This window comes from Saccostrea cucullata, unplaced genomic scaffold (assembly GCF_032062105.1).
Source record: "Saccostrea cucullata isolate Sc308-1 unplaced genomic scaffold, CSIRO_AGI_Scuc_v1 ctg66, whole genome shotgun sequence".
In the NCBI taxonomy this organism is placed as follows: domain Eukaryota; kingdom Metazoa; phylum Mollusca; class Bivalvia; order Ostreida; family Ostreidae; genus Saccostrea; species Saccostrea cuccullata.
The window spans coordinates 105,888-126,880 of record NW_026929644.1 but is presented as its reverse complement, the minus strand read 5'-3'; the positions used below and the strand labels follow the sequence as shown (position 1 = coordinate 126,880).

Here is a 20,993-nt window from a genome sequence, read left to right as displayed (position 1 = left end):
ATCAACAATGACAGCAAATTGGAGGAAAATGTGACCATCACAATACAAGAATAAATAAGATTAAAAATTCACAGTGGAAGAAGACATTGAATATGTGAATGCCAGAAGTAAACAACATTAATCACGCATTCTTTCATAAAAAATATGACATACACTGTATAGTAACAATGAAAAATGCATAAAAATGTGTACAAGTAATGTTGCATTTATTAATGTTAATATTAAAACTGTTTGCAGAAACCTTTTTTTGTTTGTCTGATTTTCACCTGGAAAATTGTAAATATACAGGAACTTATGAAAAATATGCCATTTTACTATTATCAACAACTAATTTGTTCATATAAAAAAATTCATTTGCTCCAAGGGACAAAATATAGTCCAAATCACTGAACAGGTGCCCCAAAATTTTCTAAAAATGTTCAATGAACTGTAAAATAACTACTTTGTACAATCACAACCTTTATATTTGTTGAAAGTGAATATTGCTTATCCTTGTTCTGTATATGCTTGAGAGCTATCTTAGGTTAGTTTTTAGTCACAACTAAGTACATATATATCAAATTAAATTTTAAAATTCAGTTTAGTTTATATTTTTATACATAATAATGTACATGTATATGAATCACATGCACTGTGTAAGAAATAATTTTCATAATTTTACATCATTAACTTTTACAGAGTACATCAAAATACTGTATGTTCAACTAAAAATATATAGTTAAGCAGTTATGCTTGGAAAACTGGTTAAAAACTTCTCCTTTGTTCAAACGTTCCATTATAAAATTTGCCACATAATTATGTTCATATATTTAAAAAAAAAAATAGCACTGATGTATAAAATGATTGTTAGAAACGTTGCTCCTGTGTAGAAAAATACCCATTCAAAAACAGTTCAAGTGAAACATGAAATAATATGGCAGTTTTAAGTTTTCTGGAAAAATTTTTCTTTGAATACAAGTGCCTCTATCACAGTTTTATTTCAAATAATGTGGAGATAAATTTACAATTATAAGCTTTAAAAATTTAGATGAATAACTGTGGACGGTACATAGCATATCAACCCTCCCCTTTCCTTTCAAGAAACTGCCTGCTTATTTTTTTTTTTCTTTTTGTTCACTGTTTTAAATTATAAATGCTCTATAAGTGTTTTTATCAATCTTTTTCAAACAAGTTTAAAAATAAAAAAGACTTCTTGAGATGATAGATTCACAACCACTTCAGAGTTGCTGTATACACCAACTAGTTTGCAGACAGATGTACTAATAATATATTTTTTTTATTTAAATCCATTTTTGATGCAATTTCCACTTGACACTTTTTCACAACCTGCATTCTAATACAGTTTCTATTTCTTCAGCATGCAAAATTGAACAATACATACATAATAAAATTCTTAAAATCATGTCATGTTGGGCTTTTCAATCACAATATAAAATTATGTGTAAGTTCCAATTCCAATTACACAAATTAACTATCATACACTATCAAAATAAAACTGTATAACTTTCATATTTGCCACACTTTTCTTTTAATTTTGCTGTCAGGAACAGAGTCGTTTGTATGATACAGTTTCCAGACGTGACAACAAATGTAAGTTCTGTACATGTAGATTATTCTTAATGAGTAAAATCAGAAATGTGTGCATAATACTATGAACACTGTACAAACTGAAGATGAGGGAGTATATACACATATAATTAAAGTTGTATATTTTACAAATATAATTTTTTGGGACATTTGGTAAACTGATTCTGGAAAGAATATGGTCTGACTAGTATGAATTCAATGAATGAAGATTTCTGACCTTTTTTATGTTAAAAGAAAGCTATGTGTTCAATCAATCAATCATATCTGGTACAAATCATACTGCAATGGCCCCCATGTAAAATTAAAAAAATGTGCATCTATTTCATTTCCATACAAAATTACATACTGAACTGAAATACTGCTGACATATTTTCTTTTATATTTGATTTGTATAACCAAGTCTATGGGAGATCATAATTATCTTCACACATACAAAACTAAAAAAAATATACATTTGATTAAATATAACAGATACCAGGAATACATCAACTCAACATAAATTGAACTAAATAACACTATGAACTTGAGTCAGTTTGATCCATCACAACGCATAATGCAGCACCAGATATTGATCCAACTGAAGGTCAGCTAAAGGTCACACAATTTAATCCACCTGAATGTCAGCTGAAGGTCACACAATTTTCCCACCTGAAGGTCAGCTAAAGGTCACATAATTTTTATCACTCTACAGCGAAACCACAGGTCTCCTCTACTGCACAAGATAACTTAGAATACAGTTTCTCATAATTCTCATAAGGTGGTATGTCTATTCTGTTGAAACTGAAAAAAAGAAATGAGTTGAGCTTTAACTTAATCTAAAATTTGCATATTAAAGAAAGATAAGTTAAGCATCATAATTCCAAAAAAATTGCATTCAATGAAAGAAAGATTTTTTTTTGTCATAATGATATAAGGATTTTATTACAAAGAGAGATTTAACCATAGAGTAAATAAGATAGTTATAAATATAAATACCATGTGTGTGCCTTTGGAAGATTGTCAGTGTTGGCATCTACTTGATGAATAGTGAACAGTCTTGGACCTGCATTTCCAGTTGAACCTGCAATATAAATCATATTTTTTTTCACAAAAAAGCAAATTATTAATTAAAAATAATTCCAATCCAAAACAAGAGGCCCATGGACCACATCGCTCACCTGAGTAACTTGGGTGATGCAATTCTTTACCAGATTCCCCTTCTTGCTATATCTATCATGCCCACTACCCCCTTCCCTTTTATGATTTTAAAACTTTAGAATCTACACTACCCCAGGATGCTTCCACATAAGTTTCAGCTTTCCTGGCCCAGTGGTTCTTGAGAAGAAGATTTTTAAAGATTTGTTCTATATATTTCTATGTAAAACTTGGATTCCCTATTGTGGCCCTGCCCTACCCCCAGGAGTCATGATTTTAACAATTTAATATCTACACTACCCAAGGATGCTTCCACATAAGTTTTAGCTTTCCTCGCCCAGTGGTTCTTGAGAAGAAGATTTTTAAAGATTAATTTGTTCTATATATTTCTATGTAAAACTTGGATTCCCTATTGTGGCCCCGCCCTAACCCCTGGGGTCATGATTTTAACAATTTAATATCTACACTACCCCAGGATGCTTCCACATAAGTTTCAGCTTTCATGGCCCAGTGGTTCTTGAGAAGAAGATTTTTAAAGATTTGTTCTATATATTTCTATGTAAAACTTGGATTCCCTATTGTGGCCCCGCCCTACCCCCGGGGATCATGACTTTAATAATTTAATATCTACACTACCTAAGAATGCTTCCACATTAGTTTCAGCTTTCCTGGCCCAGTGGTTCTTGAGAAAAGGATTTTTTAAAGATTTGTTCTATATATTTCTATGTAAAACTTGGATTCCCTATTGTGGCCCCGCCCTACCCCCGGGGGTCATGATTTTAACAATTTAATATCTACACTACCCAAGGATGCTTCCATATGACCCCACCCTATTTTTGTCTTTTCTTGATTATCTCCCCTTGTAAGGGGACTTGGCCCATCATTTTAACAAATTTAACTCCCCTTTACCCAAGGATGCTTTTTACCAAGTTTGGTGAAAATTGGCCCATTGGTTCTTGAGAAGAAGTCGAGAATGTGAAAAGTTTACAGACGGACAGACGGACGGACGAACGGACGGACGACGGACAAAATGTGATCAGAAAAGCTCACTTGAGCCTTCGGCTCAGGTGAGCTAAAAATTGACATTATTTACACAATGAACTTTTTCACCTTTGTGTAAATCTTAGACCTCTACTTTGGATGACAAACTCCTATACTACTGACCTTGTAAGGATGATAAACTCCTATACTACTGACCTTGTAAGGATGATTAACTCCTATACTACTGACCTTGTAAGGATGATAAACTCCTATACTACTGACCTTGTAAGGATGATAAATTCCTATACTACTGACCTTGTAAGGATGACAAACTCCTATACTACTGACCTTGTAAGGATGACAAACTCCTATACTACTGACCTTGTAAGGATGATAAACTCCCATATCACTGACCTTGTAAGGATGACAAACTCCTATACTACTGACCTTGTAAGGATGATAAACTCCTATACTACTGACCTTGTAAGGATGATAAACTCCTATACTACTGACCTTGTAAGGATGATAAACTCCTATACTACTGACCTTGTAAGGATGACAAATTCCTATACTACTGACCTTGTAAGGATGATAAACTCCTATACTACTGACCTTGTAAGGATGATAAACTCCTATACTACTGACCTTGTAAGGCTTTAAAGCCTTGTAATGGAACACGAGAACTTCCTGTCACGAACTGAAGTAACCTGGCCCGCATCTCATCGTCAAACTCGTCCACTGACCGCCAGAACCATTTGACAATGTTACTCTCTGCTGTGCAGTGTTTTAACCTCGTGTGAGCCTTCCAGTCATTCAAATCAATCTTTCCAAGTCCACCAATCATTAACTTGAAAGTAATTACAGTTAGTTTAAAAAAAATTTCAATACAAGTTTGAGGTAGATTTAGATATACAATGTATGTGGATAGTTAACCACATCCAGAAAATTTTTCAAGGTTGAAACAGGCTATCACAATAAAAGTCTGAATCAGTTGAGGCAAGAGTTTCTTTTAATACTTTGAATTATTAACCATATAGATGAGGATTCTTTGGTTGCAGTTTATATTTTTCTACCATGAAATATTATGGTATTTATTAAATAATCAACTTAATAATTACCTCCAGTTCCCTCTCATCAAAAGGCTTTAATAAATGTTGAGGAATTATTTCATTAAAACCTTTTTGTAAGGCTAAAAATTGAGCTTCAATTCCCCTCATGAACCTCCATTGTACATATAATCTACAAAGACAAAATATCAGATTATAAACTTGTTTTTGAGAAACTATTGTTTCTTTAAGAATATCAACATTTAAATTTTCTGAAGACTCTTTTTGTGAAAACTAAATATTTCAAACAACAAAGTAAAAATATCGCAGAAACGGCAAACATAAGAAAATCATTTATAGACATCCTCTTTATCAAAAATAATCATAGATTAAGAATTTTGATCCCTTATATAATAACCTACTTGACGTATTCTGATTTGTTTTCCTCTGTGACTTCCACATGTCTTCCGCCAGGCTTCAGTTCATACTCCTGTACCTTACCGAAAGAATTGTGTTCCACAGAAAATGTGTGATCTAGCACTGCCTCTATGTTGTTCTCGCTGAAATAAGAGGAGCAAATATTTCTGTTCTCTCTTGCTTATCTTTATTTGCTAAACTTTGTCAGCAAGGTATAAACTTTTAATCATGACATTCTTAATTTATACACAAACTCAATTATTATACACAAATTGAATGAGACCGAGTTAAATGAGCACACTCACAGTAACCAGACCAGACTCCTATGGAGTTCTGGGTCTACGTCCTCTAGATCATTCAGAGTCACAGGTTTGGCAAGTAGCTGTTTGTAGAATGGCAAAGTGAAGCCCCCATCCAAATAATGACCATGGAATATTGCTATACCAATGATTCGTCCCACAAAATGGAAATAGGACAAGTGTTCCTACAAAGTAATTAGTCAAAATGTTTCAAAAGGCACCAAACCACCTTCTTTTCTTCTAACTTGCACTGATGCATTTATCTTTATACATTTTATAACTGATCTTTCTTTGTTAGAATCAAACATCTTAATTCTACTGAAACATTTTAATTCTACAGTTTAATTCATTATTCTGACATAAGATGAAACAAACAAATTCTAAGAATTGTGATCCCCAGTTTTCTGTGGTTTTGTGGGTGAGATGCCATTTTTTATGGCATATTGTGTCAAATATGAATCCCCTATCATTTGTCATTCAGAATTTATCAGCAAAATTCTTTTTTTTTTTTTAAATTAGGTCAATTGTGAAGGTCAAGGGGACACAAATCATATCCTCAGAAATATCTCGTCACAGGTAATGCACATGTAAAATATGAAAGCGTTATCTCTTCTCAATCAAAAGTTATATGGAAAAATTAATATTTTTGAAAAGTCAAACTTCAAGGTCAAGGTCACAAGATCCAAAATTATAGTGTATTAAGAAAGGTCTTGTTACAAGTAATACACAGTTTTAATATGAATGCCCTACACCTTCTCATTCAAATATCATAACTAAGTTTTTAGTTTTTTAAAAGTAGGTCAAACTTCATGGTCAAGGTCACGAGGTCAAAAATCATAGTGTATTTAGAAAGGTCTTGTCACAGATAAATGCATCTTAAATATGAAAGCCTTAACTTTTCTCTCTCATTTAATAGTTATGGACAATTCAAAAGTAATGTTTAATTTTTTTACAGTTGGTCAATCTTCAACGTCAAAGTCATGGGGTAAAAAATCATAGTGTATTTAGAAAGGTCTTGTCACAGGTAATATACATGTGTAATATGAAAGCCCTATCACTTCTCATTCAAAAGACATGACCAAGGTTAAAGATTCTGTGACAGAACTACAGACTGACAGATAGACAGAGGAATGAGATTTAATGTCCCCTCGCTTTTGCGAAAGTGGGGGGACAATAAACTTACAGGATTGACTCCCGAGTCTGCATTGATCTGCAGTGTATAAATATCATCTCTAGCGTACTGGAAGAGACCGTAGTAAGGGTTCAGCATCTCATGGGACAACAGGTACAGCCACTCCCTACAATATCAAAATAACCATCTTAGGATTTGATACCAATGCTTCAACCCTTTTTTTCACTTTCTCACTGCTTTACAATGAAGCTCATTGAAGTGGTAAAACTTTCCGTTAGGACGAAACGTTCTGAGTCATGTTTTGAACGTCAATTATAACATAATGACACGCCCATTTCTTTGGACACGAAAAAGAAATATTCGTCGAAATGTTTAAGGACACCTCGCTCTTCGTGACAAGAAACATGAGTTACACCGAAATGGAGATTTTTGAAGCTATAAGAGAGAGAGTTAGAGAGCTTCCGCTTCTGTAAAACACATATTTCAACGAATTTGTCAATAATTATTAATTTATCATGTTTATTGGAGTTACCATAACACATGTATCGGTCGAACACGTGCTTAATCGGTGTTGATGTAGACTGTCAATTTGATTGGCTATTATATTTATGGAATACCGGTTCTACAGGTATTCGAATGAGCCATTTGACTTTTTTTTCTTTTCTAGAGAAATGGGCGTGTCATTGAATGACAAACATCGTTCTAAAGATAGCTCAAAACGTTCCAGTCAAACAGAAAATTTTACCACTCCAATGTACTTCATTGTAACTATAAATCATAGACAAATCATTCTAAAAATAAGACTTAAATTTTGTCAATTCATGTTCTTATTTTCACCATTAGGCATCTAAGAATGGATATATTATAAAGTGTTCCCATAAGGAATTCTACAGTAACTTAGTTTTACCTGGCCACGCCTCCATAATCCAGTCCCTCCTCTCGTTTGAATTTCACCATTAGTCTCTTTCTGAGGTCTTTGGCTCGTAATTTCATCACAGTTCTGTAGGAATCCTGTAAAGCACAATGTGTGTTTATTTGTTGCTTTTTAAATGTCAATTACATGCAGACTAAGTTAAGAAGTTAGAAAAGATTCTGAGAAATCATAACTTTTTTTGTGGGAGCTTATCATTGTTTTCCAGCTATTTAGAGACCCATGAATATGCATCCACCACAAAATGTAATTTTTCACACATATCACTTCTCAACAATTCTTCATCTACGAAATCATATCCCTATGAACTTGTATTTTTCTTCAAACCACAAAAATTTGGCACAACAACAATACATGATTTTAAGTATTAAAAGAAATATACAAATCCAAGGAAAATAAGTATATCCAGAATTATACATATGGGATAAACAGGCCTCACCTGGTTTCTGTCATTCAGAAAATTTGTATTTCAGCTGAAAACCTTTTGTGTCAAATTGTTTAAATAGGAGGAGAGACATAACTCCTACATATACATAGTTTATAAAATGTTACCTCAAATATTTCCTCCCTGGACACCTCCATTCTGCAGTGGCCCCCTTGGGGCTGGAGGTTCTGTAACTCAAGTTTGAGGATCTTAAGCTTCTGCACCAAATCTCTTTTGTATTTTGGGACTGGAGAATCATTCTCTTTGTCAATGATTCTTCTTGAAGTGACAGGTGGTGCACTCTCCTCTATCCTACATTCAAAGCATAAAAATTGTCTCAAGTTAATTCTCTTTACCTTAAGGTGAGCTCTAAGTCCACCAATCTCATTTATATCTTAATATAAAACATAAAATAAAACATGGTTTAGTCTGAATCAAGCAATATCATAAACCAATAACTTACGTTCGAGTCTGAAGTCTGCGGATGTTTGCGGAGAGTCGGGGGTCTGTGAACTGGGTGGTTCTGTTATTGTGGTCCACGAAGTAGACCCTCCCACTGCCCGTGTGGCGAACCTCCCACCCCACAGGCAGATTCCCTAACTCCTCATCCTGGATTTCTGATCCGGACAGATCCCTGTAAAGAAACAAAGTACATGTCATTATAGAAATTCACATGCATATTCTGCCAGTTTCTTACAGTTTTTTCTGACTATTGCCATATATAAACAATAAATCATTATTTTTTGAAAAATATAGTCTCATAACTGCAACGGTGTGTGCAAACAAATTGAGTAACATGTGTTAGTGTGTTATGAAAATTTGTTTGCACACACCATTGCAGTTATGAGACTATATCTTTCAAAAAATAATGATTCATTGCTTATCTTTACATTTTTTAACTTTCTACCTTAACTGCAAATGTGATTTCTATTTAAAAACATATGTATTATACTGCGTGTAAGCTACAGTTAATGGATCAGCCAATGTAACGGCTTCTGGTCAATTTGAGCTTGATTTTTTTTTTATTTTCGCTTATGACATTGCACTTCCGCGGCGTTCAGCGATTATGACGTTAAACTAAAAGGCATGCTTTAACTTCCTGGCACCCTGTCTGTGTTATGGTGTTTTGAATGCAATAGATTTCTGTTCACTTTATATGCAATGAATATATGGAATGTAAATATTTTTCCTTTCTTTTAGGACAATGAAATGTTTGTGGTGTCTTAATTTTTTCATTGATAAGTGATGGGCTGCTCTTACCTTGGGACTCTGGGATCATGCCATGTACTGACACCAGTTCTGGTGTGTAAAAAGTAGACTTGTCCTTGCTGAGTGGTTCTTTGTTCTAAAGAGAACAAAAAAATATGATGTAAAATCAGATTTTAATCTTTCCTTTAAATAATTTAAATCACATTTTCTTCCATTTAAGAAATATATTCTAAATCTTCTGCCATCTGACTTCTAGCACACAATTCCTTACCATAACCATCAGGTAATTCTATTGCATTGTGAAGCTGAGAGCGATTGAGATAATTGCGATGTCTGGTGGATCGTCTCCGTGGTAACGGTGGGATACTGGAGCAGTCATTGTCCTCGTTGTTGTTGATACTGTTGTTGTTGTTGTTGTTGTTGTTGGGAGGGGCTCGGTTGTTGGATCGACTACTGGGAGGATTCACACTCTGTAGACTGTTACTGGAGTTACTGGTCCTGACTGACTCAGTCGCAGGCCTACAACAAAAAATAAAGTTAAACTTCAGTATCTCAAAGACTGATATCTACAATGCCATAGATATGTTGATATAATTTGGTAGTCCCAACTGATCATCTTTGAGTAATTTGCACTTGATATCTCAAATTTCTTGGTTTCATCAACTTTGAAATAATAAGTTTGACTTATCTTAGATTTAATCTCAGCTGACCCTCTTCTAACATCAGTAGTTTTTTTTATTTTTGTTTTGAAACCCTCATGGATCATATAATGAAATATTTCTAATTTTTCAGCAAATTTATTTACAGTAAAATCATTTTTAATTAATCTACACTCAAAACAACTTTATAATTAATTTGTATTCATAACAAACCAAATAATAATAATTATTATACATTTGTAATGAATGATCATTCCTAAATATTAAACCAATATAACAAATCATCACCATGAGATCCAACAGAAGTTCCTAAACATGCAATAATATTTATCTACTTAACACTTAAGTGGATAAAATGACAGAAGACCCCACAACAATCTCACAAAAACAGCAAAATTATCTTTCCTAATGAGCAATAAATAAACCTTAAGAAGTTAAGTGGTCAGCTCTCCCCCTCAGGAAAGGCCGCCATAAAGATCAGGTGTAGGCTGAGGCCTGATTATTAAATTATTTACAGTCTTGGGAGAGATTAGGATAATAAATTGTCGTCACCTTGTGGGCCTTTCCCACTGTGTAGTCCTGGTTATGTGGTTGACATAGTGGACCCTTCCACTGGCAGTCTGCCGCTCTTCCCACCTACCAAAAGTGATGAATGAAGCCAATGTAAGACAGAGAAAAACAAAGACATGAAAGAAAAACTTTTATAAATAAATATCATCTCAGATTTTTTTACCTACGTATTTTGTCAAAAATCTCTCGACTTCTTGTCCTTTAAGTTTTATGTATTTTTTTTTTCTATTACAAGACTGAAATATCACTCCCTTCTCATCTGCCATATCAAATACACACATTATTTATTTAATACTTTTTCTGACTATTAAAGTGACAAAAATAAATTAGAGATAATTTTTTGTGCTAAGATATTTTATAGCACCTGCACAATATAAAATTTCTTTTAAATGTCATCTTTCCACCCACTTAGGAGATAAAACGCATTAAACTGCTTTAATACGAACTTCTTTCATTTTATAAAATTAAGCCAAAAACAAAAAAGAAAATGATTAAATATTCAATAAAAAAAAACTTCATCAGGGGTGGTACACTGTGGCCTGGTACATGGAGTTTTACATTTGGTTTGCTGTCACTTTTAACACTCTAAGTTACATTGTTACTGACTTAATTAGTCAATTTAGGACGGAAACACTTTTCCAAATTGACAGTCATGGGAGACAGTCTCAACAAATCGGAGTCAGTATTCTATTCACAAAGGTTATCAGCTTTAATAATTAGGGAACATTGAATGCTAAATCAAAAATTTTAAACAATAAAATTGAATTGAAATATCCCTTTATAATCTTCAGGGGGATCATGTAACTTAAAAATTTCTTTAATCATCAATTCAACATCTATTTTATTGATTTTCTCTCAGAAAAAAATCATGCCTTTTTACTAAAAACTAGATAGTTTACTTACCCTTCTGGGAGTTCATTGGGATCCTGTGGGATCAGAGCAGGGGCATCAGTGTTCACAGGCCCTGATCCCGATCCTCCCCGATCCCGCGAAATGAGACTGATGACAATCTGTCCCCTGACATTGTCGCTATCATCAGCGTTGTTTCTCTGCAGGTCCAACCTTTGAACTGAAACAGAAACATGAGGTCGTGGTGACTGAGAAGTTCGGGGTCCGTGGACACATACAGACAGGGTGTGCCCCTCCCGCGACCCACTCCGGGGGATGTTCACCTGTGTACAGTGATGGGCAGTCATCCATTTAAGAGGAACATCCAAAACAAAAGAAGGAAGTCTAGTACTTCAACATTTCCTGAATATGAATTTATTTTTTAATCCATCAATCTAAAACTGGTCCTGAAGCTCTCTGTTGCAAAAATAAATAATTTCCTTTGAATAAATAATAGTTCACACTTAAGTGGTCAACATCTAATTTCCTAAATCAAGGTTCCTTTGTGAAAATGAATGGCCCATGTACCTAAATAAGCCTCACTGCAGGGGATCGTACTACCAACAGGTAAAAACAAAGATGTCATTGTAATTTATAGGTAATATCAAATATAACATGGACTAGCACTCAAGCGGAACTCCTAACGTTAGAGACTGCAAGCTTTAAAAAGTTGCGATAAGGCGGTAAAGTACTGTGAATTTCAGGGGTATTGTGTCCCACAATTGTATCTCATCAGTAACCTTTCAGATTGTATTACAAAAAACTTTTTAAACCAACTGTTAAAATGCATAAGCAAAACGCATTCATTCAGCCCACTCGTTTTCAAAACTCTATGCTTCAGAAGAGACCGACTGTCTACTTAATGCACATCTAACTAATTTTACCTACAATCCAAAATATTTGAATTTAAATTTGTCATTAACTTTTACTTAATGTCAACACAGTTCTGCTAGATATAAAAAATTAATTTCTACACCTTTGTGTACAAAGCTTTTAAATGATCTATATGTGTACAAAGTACATCACAGAATTTCATCTCTCCACATCTCCCATTCAAGAAAAGGTCAACAGAAGCTTATCTGATGAATAATTATTTTAAACTGGGGAAGTTAAAACTGACAGGTTATAGTGTTAGAATCTGCCTTCTTCAACAGTTATAGAGACTAATGACTACTGTGAATCAGTCATCAAGTTCATCTGACAATTCAACACTTAACTTGGAGACTGAGGCTAGAAATGTCACAAAAACATAAGGTGTAACTTCTGAGAAAAAAGTTCACATGTAAATCCATGATCTCCTTGTGCACAAAAAAAGAGGGAATCTATCAAAATCTACACTTTAAGATCTACATTATGCTTACAAACATATTCTGATTTCTCAAAGGTATTGTAAAATAGAAGTGATCATTGCCCCATTCACAATTTCTACGAGTATATACGGGTACATGTAATTATAGCTAATATTATCGAATTTTGAAATTTTGGCTATATGTATATAATTTGACAGAATAATAACACACATTTTGGAAAAAAAATTGATTCCCAACACCATTTAGGTTCCAAAAACCAGATTAAAATACTGGATGTTAAAACAGAAACCCTGGTCATTCTCTATTGATTCATAACATAACAAAGACATTTTCATTTTAATCAAATCTGTTGAAAGCAGCCAAGATGTGAGATACCTAAGAATTACTTAATAGAGGTCCTCTCTAAGCAGCTTAGTATAATTATGCCAAACACTAATGACAATCATAATTTTGTTTGGAAGACCTAGTGCACATAGTACATTTGCAAGGTGAATACCAAATATGACATTTATCTACATTTTTTCATACCACATTCATTACAGCACAGTGAAGAATTTAAAACTCTTTATTTATTCAACATCATTTGCAAAAAGAAAAGAATGTGGAAGTCATAAAATTATAACTTTGATACCCCTCTATGAGTAAAACTGTTACAGAATTCTGTGCATAACAAATTTTTCTCTTCAACCTAAAAATCTACATTGAACAGAATGTTTATTGACACTTTTAAAGTCAGAGTCAGTGTGTCTAGATATAATGAATATTCCTACTTAACATTTCAAATAGGTTTGAACCATACTCCTAATTACTGCAATTATCTAAAGCCTAGTCTAACAAACTATAAATAAGAGGTCCATGAGCCACATGGGTAGCTAGAGTGAAAAGCAGAGATCAGTTCAGTACTGGAAAGTTTAAAATATAGGTGCCCCCCCCCCTCCATAAGGGGCAGGGGATGGGACACAATTTAAACATAATTGAATCTACAGTCACTGAAGCCACTTCCATATACCATGCATAAATATGACTAATCAGAGCTTGAAAAGGTTTTTACATATTTTTTTTCTGCAATATATATTCATATGTTGAACTTTAACCTCCTATTGTACTGGGGTTCTGGTGGCCCCATCCTATCACAGGGTGTCATGATCTTCACAAACTTAAATGTACACTACCAGTACATGAGAATTTTAAAAAATATGAATTTAATATTATGGCTTTTCTGTTCTTGAGAGAATTTTATTTTTGCATTTCTATATATAAACATAGGTAATCAAAGATTATGAAGCTTAACAATTGTTATCAGTGTTAGTGATACTAATCTAACATCATATTTTTCAATTTAGAGTGCATACTGAGATCAACATCCATGAAACTTATAGTTTCCTCAGACTTGCTCTGAAAACTTTCATCTGTTCACAACTGAAGAATTTAAAAACGTCTTCAAGTTCCAACATCCAAAGTAAGTGTGACAGTGTCTATCCTTAGATGCATCATCCATGCAAGTTAAATCATAACAGGCTGTATAATTACAGAGCTACTCCACTCATCAAACCACTCGTAAAACTTGAGTTTACACTACCTGAAGATGCTTCAGTATAAATATGACAAATCATGGCTTTAATGTTATTGAGATTTTTATTTTGAAAGATTTTGTGTCATAAATATTCTTTCTCGATTTTAAACAGAAGTATCAATCAATTTCCCGGAAATTTGTCATGTTTAATGGAGAATATTGAAAAGAGTCTTTGTGAAAACAGGAATATTTAGGTAAATATGTTTCTGTATGGATGAGAGTGATAAAAAACTTAGATTCAAGATTTTAATAGCCACAAAATTAGTTTAGTGATGTAAATACATTTGTGACTATTACATAAATCTGCAAACTCTGTTTTTGTTGCAGATTATTTTTAATAAATTAACACTTATCTCAGATAACGATAAAAAGTAGTATACTATAGTGCACAGCAGTATTTATTATGCATCACCACCAAAAACAACTTCATTTTGGCATCTATAATCACATGATAATCAGAGTTGAACTCATTCAGGAAGAGTGTAGCATACCAAGGGACAGAACTGATCATAAATTTAATTTCATTAATACAACCACAGTAATAAAGGCATCTATTATTTATAAATCATAAATCAATTAGTAAAATTTACCCACAAGATAGCAAAGAATGCCCCGTGGGGAAATTTCATCAATAGATTATCAGTGATTTGCTTAACCAGGAAAGATAATGATCTATTTCAATACTTTGTATTTGAATCCAAAGTAAATATGTTAACTTCAGAGCAAATACAAGTAATATTTTAGGTCAGTTTTAAAAAATATTTTCAAAGCTAGTCTTATACGTGTAAAACCATTTTAGAAGAATAGTTACCAAAAGATAATGTGGACTTCATTTAACTTACCAGTATGTCAGTAAACGTTCACGGCCAATCATAGGCAATCAAAACTTAACTGGTTCATCGGTATGTATAATTCCTCAGGTAACTAATACATACAGAAGATTGACTTAGACAAAGTTTGTTCATCGGGATGGAATTGATGCATTAGGATGACCCACAAAATCTATATACATTGGTCTCTCTAGAAATGATAATTATTCCACATCCTTTGAAAATCAATCTCCATCTATATATGGTACTAAGGCCTGTTGTTGTGATGTTGTCTGAGAGTTTTAATGAAAATGTTATTCTTTGTGACAATCAAATGTGTAATAATTAGTGACCAACTAAATTTAAATCCGATAATTTTAAACAATATATTCGCAAGGTTCTATATTAACTTTCTGTAAAATAGAAGCGAAATAAAAAGCATTCTTGGACTGATTAACAGTAAATATGTATTGAGAGAAATTTCTGATTTCCCATGAACTGGGAGAATAGTGAAGATTTAAATGAACCATATTAAATTGATACCCTAGATACATATATTTCTGTAAATTGGACAGCAAAATTCATTCTTCCTCTCCCCTTCCCTCCACAGAAAAACATGAATGAAAAACAAATTCATTCAGTTAGCCCTATCACAAGAAGCTAATCCTCTGAACATAGGAAGTCTGAAGTGATGTACAAATATCAAACTACCTCTCTCTCTCTCTCTCACTCTTATACTTACAACCTGTATCTTTTAGCTGCTGGATAGCGTTAGACTTTATTTGGACACACCCCAGGAAGCCCGCCCCCTGTTTCTTGTGGATTTTTTTGTGGTTCCATACACTGATTGTTATGGAGTCTTTTGGACCTACATATCTTTAAAAATAGAGATTTATGATTAAAATGTTTTTAATAGAAATTATGTTTAAATGTCAAAGTGAGTTCTCTCAATTACAACTAAGAAATAAAATAACAAATAAAGTGATAATAATTAATAACATGGCATTTGATTAAAAATTATTGTGTACTTTTAATCATAAATTAATTTAAAAGAAGTAAAGTAACAGTTTCAATTGATAATTAATATCTTGCCATTTGAAAAAAAAGAGAAAATATATACCGGTATTCATGTAAATCATAACAAAGTAATATTTATTATAGGATTAAACGTTCTTTTTGAAAAATTTATCGATGTGTAATTGATTTTACTATAAATAAAAGTGCGAAGCACTTTTATGTTAAGTTTGTGATAATGCTGGTTCACATTTTAAATTTTTCAGTGAACGTTTAATTCTTATAATTCCAATATCGAATTTTTAAAAATATTTAAATTATTTCTCTTTGAGGCCTCCATACAATCCGTTATTTCTGGACGGCATAGGAATACATTTTACCGTAAAGGTACGTAATCGAGATGAATTTCGATAGAGTTCAACTTGAATTGTCAAAACAATCGATAAATAAACTTATAACAACTAATCGAATGTTGTTTAAGTCAACAAATATCGTAATTACGAGCTTTTTCGTCCTTGACCATGGCCATGTTGACATAAACAACAACTCTCATAGCGAAAGTTGAAGACCGACGACGCCTTCAATTTGCACTTGTTTATTCAAATATTGAGGAACAATATAGAAAGTAAATATGAATTTGATGCTTATAGGGCAAGAGTTTGATGTTTCTTTTCCCTGTCAAAACGATAATATTAACTTATTTTCTACGTATGAACGTTGGTCAGCGATTTTTAAAATTCACACTCGTGATCGAACAGTGACATAAACTTTTCATGGCGTCCATCAGTTAGGCAGTCTGTATGTTGCCAGTTTTGTTTAAGCCCTAATTAAATTTAAAGTTTCTTGTATTCATTATTTAGCAAACTATTAAAATAACTTTAATTGTTTATACGATAACCTAATTTTGTCATCAAGAAAGTAGTTCTGATTGAAAGAATTTATCGATGTGTAAAAATCTTTAGAATCAAAACACAGGAAATCAATAGATAAAATGAAGATTGGAATTATTACACTTAACACTTGTACAAACTAAGTAATCCGTTGCTATAAATAAATCACTCACAAGTCATAATGCTGGTTCCATTTTGGATCTAGTGAGTTTTTACATGTATCTGTTGAATGACATTGTCCAGACCCATCAACACTTATCTTGGAAAATGGATCAGGAAGACCTGAAATAAACAAGTTACAGGGTTTTTTTTCTATGTGCATATTGAGAAACATCTGAAGAGAGACAACTCCTTTGATTTTTCCCCAAAATAAAGTACACTGTATGTTCAACAATAGCTTTTTTCTTTTGAAATGACATGCAGATAAAATTATGACTATAAAACATTTTTAAAAGAATTCTATGCATCAAGATGTATGCATTATGTGACTTAACAAATATTAACATTTCATAGATGCTTGGTCACCAATTGAATATCTATGCATCAATTTGTGTGCAATTATATGGGAGTTTACAATTGTAATTTCTTTTTTCTTTTTAACTTTATATTCCTTTTCAAATGAAATTCACTATTGAAATATCTAAATTTTCAAACCAATCATAATTTTGCCTAGTGTTGTTCCTTGAAATACACGCATAATTAATAACCTTTAGATGCAAAGGAAAAGATGGAAAGATAGGAATTCAAATCATGATAAATAGGTCATCACAAAGACTTGAGTATTTTTTTTCTGGATATATTACTTACGGAAAAAGTCTTTCTTTGCCAAATTCTTTGCACACAGCACTAAAAAATAAATACATGTATCAACAAAATTATAAAATTCAAGAAAAATAAACACATTATATAAACACTGTATATATACACATAAATAATTCTAAGGTATTAATTCAAACATTTTAGGATTCTATTCAACATATGTTAGATAAAAAGTCCACCATCTAAAAGAGTTTATTAAAAAAATTATTGCAATGCTTTTACTTCTGTGCATACAGAATAAATATATCTCAGATAGAGAGTATATAACCATGCATTCTAATTACAAGTTATCATAATTCTAGTGGGCATATTTATCTTCCTGAAACTGAAAACAAACATATCAAAACTGACTCTCTTTCTTACCAGGAGCAACATTTCCAGTCTCAATAAGCATATATTAAGGGCTAAATTTTCATATATCTGTATGCCCAACTGCCCTAGCCTCACAAATTTTGCCACGGGCAGAGATATTTGCACATATTGACACGCAGCTCAACATGTTAAAATCTCCACTGAATTAAAATTCATATATTTGACAATAGTAATGGTAGCAAAGGGGTAGTATTTGTCAGCCTAGAGATTTGGAATCAAAGTTGTGGTGATCTGTCCCTCTTAACACTAACGCTAAAATAAAATTTAGAAAAAGGACAGTTATTTCCTTGGGCTAGAGGATTTTAAGCAGGGCTAATTTCTTTCACTAGCAATTAGTCCTGCATGTCAAACTCATTTTATGGTGAGTACCAAACACTGAAATTTTCCAGACCTTGGACCGAATCTGATATATGACCACTGCTTGAAACTCACAGTAAAATAAGCTAGACATGCTGGGCTGACTGCTAGTAAAAGTTTTCAGTCCTGCCAAAAATCATGTAGCCTGAGAAAATCACTGTCCTTTATAAATTTGTTTTAGCAATAATGTGAATGCGACCAGATCACAATATCTACAATCCCAAAGTTACATAGGCTGGCGAGTTCTACCAGTTTGCTTGTTACACTTTGCTGTCAATACTATTTGATGATTTTAAGAGAGATTTATCAAATACATGTACCTTAATTATAATTTATTGAAAGTTTTGACACATCTATCAGAGTGTCGATACAAGGAAATCTGTTTGTCCACGACAAAATTTGTGTGTCTCACGTGGTCGAGTGCTTGGTTATTTCGAACACTGGATATGACATACAAATGATATGATAATATGGTACGTACTATCAAAAATAATTAACATATCCATATTCTCTGAATACTGTATCAATATACATATATTGCTTAATTTCTTTTTTTTTTAAACTGAAGTTATTACATTTACAGCATTAATTCAAATGCAATGTAAGTATGAAGTAACATGAAATTATGTTTACAATAAAATTTTGATTTTATTTGAAAAGGACACGCTGTTCTCAATATTAAAAGAAAGACTTCATGCTTTAAAAATTGATGTAAAACTAACCAAATTGGACAAATTTAGTATCTGGGCAGGGCTCGACATTAACACTTGTCCGCTTGTCCGGTACCAATGAAAAATAAATTCGGACAAGTGAATATTGCTGGGCACTTGTCCGATTGGACATGTGAATTTTAATGTAACGGGGTCTCTAAATAATAAAAAGAACGACTGTTGAAAGCTAAATCGGTAGTTTCAAGAAGGAAGCTTTAAAATCCTAACTAAATATTAATATTGTGTTCACATTTTATACTAAAATGAAAAGTCATGGAAGATACGAACCGACAGGTTCACTTGTGGACATTTACGTTATTGTCAGGACAGAAAGCCTAAATTAAATTTCGTTTTATGTGTCTGTTGTACCGGTATTTATCAATATTTACATTTGCAAATGTTTTCCTTTATATAACACTACTGAAAGCAATGCGTATCTATAACTGTATAAATAAAAATGTTCGACGTAATTTCTCTGTGACGTCATAAAGGGTCGACGCGCGTTCAGTGGATTACATACATGCCGTTGGGTTTGAAAAATAACGCATTTCACACGTTAAAAGTCACAATCAGGCAAATATAAAGTATGAATAAGTCACAAATGTAAATATAAGTAATAAGGTTCATTTTAAAACATCTATCGGGCTATAAATACGGGTCGGTACGAGATTAAATTCATCATAAAGCCCTTTGGGCTTTATGGAATTTTCACACCCGTATTTATATCCCGATAGATGTTTAAAAATGATACCTTATTTCTTAAATAACATCAAGAATCAATCAAGCGCATGACATGTGTAAATAAAATGGACTTAATTTTAATTTTCAAGTTGTAACTATTGAACTTGATTGAAAACTTTTGGACAAGTGAAGTTGAGACTCGGACAAGTAAATGTCTTGGTCACTTGTCCGAATGGACAAGTAGGAAAAAAAGTTAATGTCGAGCCCTGCTGGGAAAGAACAGATTATTGAAATTTTTGTCTAAATTTTACACTATGGTTACCCCACCCACCTAACCATGGCTCACATTGTTAGGAACAAGTCAGCGTTTCAAATATTTCATTAACACATGTGCTATTTATTAACAAGCCACATGTGAAATACAAATTGACGAGCCAAAATATCTTAATTCATGTTTGTTTACAAGAAGACTAGCTTGTCTGAGTCAGATTAAATCACCTGTGAAGAGATGAGATCAGCCTTATCATTCGCTGACAAAAATGTCTACACCACGAGTATTATACAAATAAGACCTCCATATTTAAGAAAAATTCACATTTCCCACAATAAATCACGGTACTGTAATTTAAAATACAATTCAAACATATATATTTGAAATGAATGAATCTAACGAGTTCAGACAGGGCAGCCATGTTTTACTTTCATTGTGTTCAAAGATGGTATTTCCGATCACTGAAGCTTACCTGTTAATCTGATCTTTTGGACATGTCTTCTAGGCTCGTTACTAGCCATATCTTTGTGTGGAATTCATATTCATTCCTTTGTCATAGTCTGTCTCTCATTTTCCGTTGTTGTCTTCTTGTCTCTCATGCAAATGAGCTAAACTAGACAACTTCCGGTTTACTGACTACCGTTGGGAATGTGCTAATGAGCAGGTAGTCCCCCGGAAGGCCGCCGCCGTAGTAGATACAATGCCTTACAGAAGATGGGGACATTCTTTTAAGGAAGAATGTTTATTTTATAAAAATATATTTTACTAACACAGTTTTAGAAGCAAATAGCCAAAGTAAAGATAAAATGATTGGCAAAGGTCCAGGACGTCATTGACAAAATAAGGAAGGATAAAACATCGTACTTCTAACACATGAAAGTAGAAATACTTGGTGTTATTGTACTTTGGC

The 20,993-nt window shown here is 32.9% G+C and overlaps 1 protein-coding gene across 1 annotated transcript; it reads right to left on the bottom strand.

Moving 5' to 3' along the window:
- Window positions 1-816: 816 nt before the first annotated feature.
- On the bottom strand, window positions 817-20,747 carry LOC134281579 (E3 ubiquitin-protein ligase SMURF2-like). The gene is made up of 18 exons (XM_062764014.1): window positions 20,556-20,747; window positions 17,681-17,719; window positions 17,047-17,155; window positions 15,712-15,845; window positions 11,293-11,458; window positions 10,372-10,455; window positions 9,432-9,679; window positions 9,212-9,296; window positions 8,415-8,585; window positions 8,080-8,263; window positions 7,504-7,607; window positions 6,648-6,762; window positions 5,471-5,649; window positions 5,171-5,308; window positions 4,821-4,941; window positions 4,348-4,549; window positions 2,563-2,647; window positions 817-2,367 (listed from the first exon to the last, which is right to left on the bottom strand). The coding sequence occupies exons 1-18, from the start codon at window positions 20,602-20,604 to the stop codon at window positions 2,268-2,270; spliced, it is 2,313 nt and encodes a 770-aa protein (XP_062619998.1). The 5' UTR covers window positions 20,605-20,747; the 3' UTR covers window positions 817-2,267.
- Window positions 20,748-20,993: the final 246 nt, after the last annotated feature.